Below are 9,039 nucleotides of genomic sequence, written 5' to 3'. Positions count from 1 at the left end.
GTAATGAGGTACACTTGAGATGTATTAGTGGCAGCCAAAAAACCAGTTACTGGAAAATTGAAATCTAAGTCTAAACCAACTGTACTGGAATTACTAAATATAGTAACAGGGATAAAACAACGGGACTTGGGATATTTAGAAAAGGGTAGGAGCAAATTACATAGAAAATGGGAATTATGAGAACGATACATGTAGAACAGGAATGTTTAAAAGAAGGAAGGATTGGAATGAACTACGTAATGTTTGACTGACAATGATTGGATAGAGTACAAATGATACACTATAACTTAAGTGATGCATACTTTTTGCAAATAAAATTATGTCAATTATGGTTTGTGATGTATAAAGTTTGCAACTAAAATTATGGCAACATGGTTTGTTTTCATTTATATACATGTATGATTGCCTATGTCATAGGTGACAAATTAATAAAGATGTTTCCTTGTTTAAAAATATTATGACGTTCATTTTATGAAATGAATAAAAATATGCAATGAATGCTTGTCACGACCTGTGGGATACATGTACTGCATTGTAATCTTATAGCTTACAGTAAAAAAAAAAAACAAAAAACAGAGCAACACTAGGCCAAAAAAAATCAAAGAAGTTTCTGAAAAAATCAAGGACTGCTAAATCGTAACGGATAAGGGCTTCTTTATTGGGCGTGGGCGTTTATCAAACTAGGAGCACCGCCCTCTTCAACTCTAGCATCCGCCCACTTTTTAATTCCATCTTCCGAAGCCACATTATACAATATTTTTCATAAGGTTGCACGTAGCAGAGGAGGATCTAAGAATAAACATCTCTCGCGATGTCGAGAATGATTAAGCCCATGCGCAAAGTGTAACTCGTCCATTTTGACCGAGGTTTGTTTGCGAAAAGCAGCTGCGGAGATTTTCTAATCCGCCGTTGGGACTAAAATAACAAAAAGAAGTGTCCATTTTCCAGCTGCCACTTCTTTAAGCTTTGTTAGAGCACTTTACACAACTGTATATCTACTGTACTTGAGGAAGCGGTTCATAATTTTTATTAATCAACATGTCGGAACAGGCCATCTCCTTTCTCAAGGACTTCCTGGCGGGCGGCGTCGCAGCTGCAATCTCTAAAACTGCAGTGGCACCTATTGAAAGAGTCAAACTGTTATTACAGGTACAGTGGCTAGGGAAGTACTGTAGGTTCTTCGTTCCCTTTTTTTAGAATGAGTTTTATTCGAGTTCCTTTCTCCTGGGGCTGGAAGGAAGGTCATGGTGGTTTGAGAAAAGCCGGTTCATTGTCATTGAAAGTGCCGGGTTGTCAGAGGTGTGTTGCAGGTAGGCTTTGTGAGAAAGTTGGTTATGTGGTTGTGGACAAATGTGATGGTCTCTCATGGATGCTAAGTATTTCTGGTCCTTTTACTTCTTTTGAAGCACTTGGTTTCGCGTTATTTTGTGAGTAGAAGCTGAGTATCCTACGTCTGTAGCTGTGATCTTATGACCGTAAGAAAAGTGTCTTGTAAGTATTTCATCTCCTAGTAGTTTTTACTGTCTGATGCTGTATGATGTGGGTTATTCATTGTATGGTAAATTGTTTGTTAAAACTGTTTGAATCTGATGGCTGTCTATGTCAAAAGGTGTGTGTGAGGCCTAGATAGGCGCGGCTTGTTGCTTCCTGGTTTAAGATCCGTGGTTTAAGGACTTTTGTAGAAAGCGCATGGGTTTACACTCGAATGTTTTTAACATATTTGCTTGATGAAGTTTTTTAATCTTGTTTACAAACGTCATCCTGTTTTGGCAGGGTCTCTAGGTTTTGTGCATCGTATGGACAGCAAGGGTTCTATGAAATGCAGTAATTGGTTAGTTTGCAGTTTTTATACAGAATATTTTTTTTCTTTACTGTAGAAAACTGAGTTACCTTGAGAAGTTACAGCTACACGTTTGTGTGACTGCTAAATCCTTCTTTCACTCACCCCTGTTACTTTGTCACAGTATATTTTTGCTAGTTACCGAGGTACAGGAAAGAGTCTGAGGAAGATTGCAATTTTTTTTTTAGTATGCCACTACTTTCCTAAAGGAGAGTAGGAGACAAGATGACAGCTAAGGAGAGTGGGTTAGTGTGGTAGCATTGCTTGACCTGTTAAATTTGGGGACTGAGGCTTGAGTGTTGCCACAGCAACTGAACTTGAATCTTTTTTGATGGTCTCAGCTATGAAATAGAATAAGCATCCTTTCAGTGTGGAATTTGTGATTGGTAAGTAAATATCCCTTGACATTGATGGTGGGCATTCTTAACAGCTGTACCTACCAGGATATGTATTAAGAGTAGTAAGTCTGTTTCCACTAGAATGGAAATGCTAGCAACAGTATTGTGGTCTTCAGTTTTGTATCTATGCACGTAGGTTTGCTTTCTGCAGTAAATGTGGTATATCTGTTAGAGCTGTGGAAAGGAGGGCAGGTGCACCTTCTTGAGTTTGTCAAATTTTCATGATGTAACTTTTTTCATACAATATTCAGCAATTTAAGGGATGGGTTAAGGCAGCATTCCTTTGCTGTGATAACTCTGAAGCCATAAGTGGGAATGTAGTGTTGAAAGTATGCCCCCATGAGTGATTGGAAGAAAATGGTAAATGCTCTTTTTTTAACCTTCAAATGAGCTTGAGGTTATATGTAGAAGGTCACAATTGGAGTAGGAGTGACATTGTTTTTTTGTATTTAATGATGTACGTGTACATATTAAGGGTATTGCTGGTGTGATGTTTTGCTGTCAAGATAGGTTTCCCACTGCAGCATTTTTGCTGATCCTTCTTGTTCTTGCTTTAGACCTGGGACTGCAGTGCTTTTTATCTGAGTGGATTAAGACATTTTTTAAGTGACAACCTTTTGGTTAAAAAGTTGCTAGAGAAGACTTCAAAGGTGTTTTTTGGCTCGCTGGTTGACCCAAGTCTGCATCTTCTCGTTTGTCCACCCATTGGTACTTTAACAAAACATGCTTTTCTTGGACGTGGAGAGCCCCACTGTCTTTAAGGCACTTTTTTTTTTTTTTCTTAATTACCTGCAGTAAGCTGACTGGGTCACACCCTGTACCACAGGAACTACAGCTCATGGCTGTGCTGTCAAGAGTACTACTAACATATGACTGATTATCCAGCTGCTCAGTCCATTTTCTAGGGTTTAAAACTGTCTTACGAGTCATGCAGTCTTTTCTTTCTAGTGTATTAGTGGTTTGAAATGTAATACATTGTCTTAAAACAGAATAAAAACATGCAAGTTCACTTGTCCAGTTGACTAGGTATGTCATTTATAGTCTTGCCTAGGGTTGCCAATTCATTACTCTGTGAATTGAATAACTGCTACCTGATTCATCTCCTTTCAGTGAGGGTATGACTATTCCCACCTCCTTTTTGTTTTGATATTTCAATTTACAACTAGGACAGGAGTTATGTTCCCATAATAGAATTTTGTCGACTAAAGGGACTTAATTATTTTCTTGGTTTATTTTATGCAGAGTGAAATTTTGTTAGGTTGCAGTATTTGCTGCTGTTAGAGGGTTTTTCCTTGTATCGATTTCTTCAAAGTAGATTCCCTTTATGTGGCTTTAAGATCTGGTCATTTTGTCATTCTTGTTTCCATGTCAGCTTTCCCCAGTGGAATTGCTGTTGCTTGACACTTCATACATTATCGTGACATTTTAACATTTCTAATTGGGTGGTGGTGGTATAAATGAAAATGTGCATGAATTGTAAGTATACACCCACACATCTGCTTTGTCCCTTGGTGTCTGTTGGGGGCTAGTGTGTGGCAGTCTCCATGGACTGCAGTGTGATGCATTGCCACTTCTGAGATGCTTCTGTTAAGTCTGTGGACTCGCCCACATACTAGTTCTGCTGGGATGCAATTGAGACCAAAACTATGTTTGAGGGCATTTAAAGCTTTATGTAGACTTTTAAATACCACACATTGAATGTTGGAGGGGAATGGTACCTAGTGCCTGTAATAATATCTTCAGGATTGACATATTTGGCTTTTCTAGTCAACTGACTTGGAGGTCATTGGGTATACACTGAAGTAGAGCTTTTATCTTGTATGGTAAACCATAGGTTCGTTGGCTATGCCATTTTTTGTAAGGGGGGGGTATCTTATTTTCCAAGTACCTGCATTATTTTTGCTGTGGGTTAGAGGTGCATTCAGCTAGTCCCCTAACCCGAATGGGATTAAAGATAGAGTCCAAAGGGCCATAGTTTCTGACTGGGCAAGCGTCTGTTCAAAAAAGGTGTTATATTGCTAATGTGACATTTTCATTTTTTTTCTTTAAAATGCATTGCATGTTCCAGGCTGACGCTTTTTTTTTTTTTTTTCCCTTTCTCCCGTCTGCTTGATATGATTTGTCAGAGTTGAAGCGGTTAACACTTTCATTCCTTTTAATTTTTGAAAAGTGGAACTTGTGTTCCAGCTGTCATGTGTTTAACCAAATTTAAAACATTTTGTTTTGTAGAATTGTGATCATTAACTTGCTAAGCTCTGGTGTATGGGGATAATGCCCTGAGATGACTGACTGGAGTGTTTAGTGGCTTGGGCTGCTGTTGGAGCTTGCATGGACACCCTGCATGTTGTCACTTGGCAGTGATATTGCATATGATGTTGGAGCTTACAAGCAACTTGGAGAGAGTGTTTAAGACAGTACACTGGATCTGCAGGCTAGTCTGCTCATTGATATTGGAGACTTGCCCCCACTGGCAAATGATGAGCTTGAGTACTCTTTCTGGCAGAGGAATGAAGTATAATTTGTTATGAGGAGAGCAGTTGTACCAATCCTCCAAACTGGTACATATCTTGCCTGTGTTTTCGTTGTGAATCTGCTGCAGCGTTGCTAGTAGCAAGTATTGGCTACCTAGGCTTCTGTAGCAGGATTTGGTGTTACTGTTTCTGTGCTGGTTGTCTAATCTGTTTTGTTAGACATCCATCTCCTGGTCATGGAGAGCCAGGACCTCTTGGCACTTTTTTTCTTTGCCTTGAATCCAACCAACATGAAGATGGTTGTGGTCTTCACAGGAGACTCCTCCAAAGATGCATACATTTTCTCAAATGCTACATACATGTACATTATGGGATAAAATGTTGCAAACTTTTTTTTTTCTTGGCATAGCATATGTGAGGAAGACTTGGCACACCAATTTCACTACAAGAAGGGCATGGACACAACTGGACATGTTTTAGCCAGGAATCGCTGTCGGATAGCTCTGTAGTGGGTCCAATTTATCACGGGCAGTGTTTGTCTTTAGAATGGGTAATTCTGGTGCTGCCATCCTTTGCCCTGCCATCATTTCTTTTAAGACCTGGAGCCCAGCAGGCTATACCTGACTTTTTTTTTTAAAAATGTTTCTGTTGTCTATGGTTGGTGTTGATATTGACTACTAGAGGAGATGTTCTAGGGCAAGAGTCCTTAGAGCAGGGGGAGGGCCGGGGGCTGGCTTGCCCCCAAGCTGCGTTTACTTTTGACTGCATGTAGTGTTCTTTACATTGGCCTTTTGTAGATGTCAGATGTACCATTTTCAGAATTGAAACTTTTAACAGGCTTTTCAACAAACACCCTGCTGATGTAGAGCATATGAAAAGGAACCACTTGCAGCATCAGTGGGCTACAAAAGCATTCATAAGCATTTGTGTGGGTGGGTACCAAAGCTCCTGAAACTGTCTTTCAGAAATGTGTTGGTGGTTGGGCTTCTCATAGTGGCACTATCTTGAAATTATCCTGTAGTGTTGATGTGGTGGTAGGAGTAGACAGTACTTTTCAGGTGGCTTTAGATTGCTTTTATTGTGTTAAGCTCTGATATAAAGGACACAAGGGGTTCTTGTTGACCAAGTCATCTTCTGTGCCAAGGTGATGGCTGGCCTTTGTAGAGTACAGTTCTGTTGCTCTCAGTGAAAGTGTGGCTGAAGAGTAATCCAGGGTGTGGATTCTTGGAGGCAAAAGTCAGCCTTTCCATGATAAAAGGAAGGAAATTCAGAGTTGCCTTTTTTTTCCCTCCTGGTTTTGTCCCCCTCTTTCCTTACTCCTCTTTGATCTGACAGAACCTTGTAAAAGTAGTCTAATACTTTGCTTTAAATAATTGCTGCCACGTTTTTGGCATGGAAGATTTTTTGTTTTCACCTCTGGGACAAACTTCAGTTGTATGTTAGCATCCTTGGCAATCTTTAAGGTAAATGTAGATCTGTTTGTCCCCCCCTTACTTTTGGGACTGGAGGCGCTTGGCTAATTCAGTCCTGCTATTTGTCAGTGTTCTGTGTCTCAAAATCCTGAACTTGGCACTCCCGTAGTGCCCTGCACCCTACCTAGCTCCAGGTTTGTCATTGGAAACTCTGTAGATTTGCATCCCATGATGAGGCCATTTCTTAAGGTGCAGGTAATCGGGAACCATTTGCTGTAGACTGGGTTGGTTCCCTCTGATTACTAACTCCTACCCTGGCACATGCCTCTACACCAATGGTTTAAATAGACTTGCCTCCTGGACCATGTTGACATCTGCTAGAATACAGTTAACATTTTTCCTTTTCAACTTGCTTATACCACTGAGGGGGTCTTGACTGCTAGATTGCTTCAGCTCCAACTTGCATAGGGCTGTTGGTGTCGGTTGTCAGCCTCAGAGTTGTCAGTCCCAGTTTGTTTTGGAACAGTCTGGTTCCTGTGTGCTGGGGTTTGACCTTTGGCCCTAGTTACTGCTGTTTTGGCACTGGACTGTTTTGGGTTGGTGCTCAGTTATGTGAAGGAGGGCAGGTTCCCTTTCTTAGATGTATACTGCAGAGATGCACACCTGTTTTTAAGCCTCTCGTGCGGGGCAGAGCAGATCGGGTGCCCTCCAAGAAATTACCATGATTCTAGCTGTCTTTGGGGGCTCTCATCAGAGATTCCCAGAAGAGGGCCTGTAAAAGACATAAGGACTCATCAAAGACCTGGACCTGGTGGATTGAGGGTTCCTCTTGCACCTCCTACTGAAGACTCTTCTTTGGTGAAATCTTTGAGTTGCTTGTTCGCTGGACCATCTTAAGGCATTTGATTCTGCTCCCTCTTGGTTATCCCTCCCGTGGATAGTCTTATGGACTTTGTCACTAGGAGAGCACGGCAGGAACCAAACAGTAAAGCTGTATCCCAAACCTATTTTGTACCTTCCTGAAGATGGACCGTTTAAGGCCTGAGAAATTGGTATGAAATTAAGAAAAGTTCCTAAATGGGGAAAAAAGTCCATATATACTAAAGGCTGTCCGCCATGTTTTTGCATTGACGTTTGGGTTTGCATCTCTGACACCAATTTGGTTAGCTGGCAAAATACTCGAGTAGTCCAATTCTTAAAATGGCTTGCAGGTTCAATTTGCCTTCCAGTGATATACTGGAATTGATGCAGTTAGTCGTGTATATAATTTTAACCATTTAGAAAAATTTAAATGCGGAAGTAGAGCAAAAGATCAGTTGCTAAATAAAGCCATAAGAAAGCCGTAAAAGGGGAAATTATAGCATAAATTGCAGGAAAGCATTTGGCAGCATTCCCCATTCATGAATAAAGAAATGTTGCAGAAAACACCCAACATTGATCAGTTATATTAGTGACCATGAGACTGGACAAACCAGTTTGCAGCCAAATCATGACAAAGGGCAAATCATGACAAAGGGCAAATTATTATCCTGGGGTCAAAATTGAAAGGTGGATATGCTAAGTTGATTCTTTGTCACAACTGCAGTTTTCGGACTTGCTTTTAACCCATTAAGCTGTTAATGGGTTAGGCTCCCAGAAATAACCAAATTATTTTTGTGGAAGATTTATTTCTGTAGTTTTTGCCAGATGAAAACACAAGTGCAGATTTAGAATTTTCTCATATGATACAGAAGTGACATTTGGCCTTGATAAAGGGCAGAAGCAACTTTTAACGGAAAGCTGTATTACCAAGAAAATGACCTGGAGCAGGCATATGGTGACATAGTAACCTGAAGTTGTGTGTTAAGTATTTTGGAATAGATGGATTGTCTAAATATGGACAGATGAGAATAAAGGTTGAGTACTTTGAAAGACTAAAGCCAATATTGAAAATTGCCTTGGTAATTGCTAGGTTAACGACCACAAGGAGCTTTTTTGCTTGGCTATAAACACCTTAACTGTTATGCTAATTCCTCTTGGGTTGAGGGACTGCTGCGTGGGGGGGGGGGGGGTATTAACCTCTACCGAGCCTGCACAAAGGGAGCAAGTCTGGGCACAGTCACAAGTGCTCCATGCAACACTTTCAAACATCAAAAGAATAACTAATTTCACCAACACTTAATTGGATCCCAACTTCAGAATGAATCCATTCCTGTCCTGTTTTGAAACCCAAAACAGTTGGGTGGGGTTGTACTGGGAGGAATTAATATACTGAGCCTTTGCCATTCCATTTTTCCCTCTCCCACAAAATTGATGCTGCTTTTGGACATTGCATCCCACCAGAACAAAGCAGCAAAGAAGGAAATGGCTCTTCCAAAAACAAACAAAAAAAAGCTGTCCAGGAGGTTCCACCAGACTAGAAGGGTTCAAGAATCTCTTTCAGGTCAGTGCAAGAGACTGACTAAATTTGCTTGCTTACCTCCACATAATTACAAGAATCCAAGAGGTACCAGTGCTTTCAGATAGGAGCCAGTCAGTAGAAGTTCAGAGCCTTGTCCTTCTGTCTCGCCACAGTCTTTTAGATGTTGACCAAATGCATGGGTGTAGTTGCAGCTCACTGGCGACTGAGGGATACTCCTTTTTCCCTATGTGAGTGGCTCCTAGTTGCAGAGGTCTTGCAGTCCGTGCTGTTGGGCTATCCTTAGGCTACGTCAGTACTGGCATACAAGTTCATTAGTTTGCACTTGGCAACATTTTGTATTTATACAGTATCCAGATCAGTTGTGCTTGTGCAACAGTTCCTTCCGCCTGTGTTGGTTGAGAAGGTACTGGGACTCTGGATGGCCTTCCTGGTCTTTAATGCCCGCCTTAACATGAAAATTCAGTGGTCACAGCTGCCAGAACCTCTCTACCCAATGTGCGTAACACCATCCGGTTGG

At 40.9% G+C, this 9,039-nt stretch overlaps 1 protein-coding gene across 1 annotated transcript in view; it reads left to right on the top strand.

The window, feature by feature from the left end:
• Positions 1-844: 844 nt before the first annotated feature.
• The window catches only part of LOC122802716 (ADP/ATP translocase 3-like), a 101,621-nt gene continuing 93,426 nt past the window's right edge, over positions 845-9,039 (top strand). Inside the window, exon 1 of the mRNA XM_044072471.1 lies at positions 845-1,149. Within this exon, the coding sequence (XP_043928406.1) occupies positions 1,039-1,149 (111 nt within the window). The 5' untranslated portion in view covers positions 845-1,038. The remainder of the gene's footprint in view (positions 1,150-9,039) is intronic.

Source organism: Protopterus annectens, chromosome 5.part0, assembly GCF_019279795.1.
Source record: "Protopterus annectens isolate FY-2018-M chromosome 5.part0, PAN1.0, whole genome shotgun sequence".
Classification (NCBI taxonomy): domain Eukaryota; kingdom Metazoa; phylum Chordata; order Ceratodontiformes; family Protopteridae; genus Protopterus; species Protopterus annectens.
The sequence above is the reverse complement of the archived record's forward strand: the minus strand, read 5'-3'. Positions and strand labels throughout refer to the sequence as shown.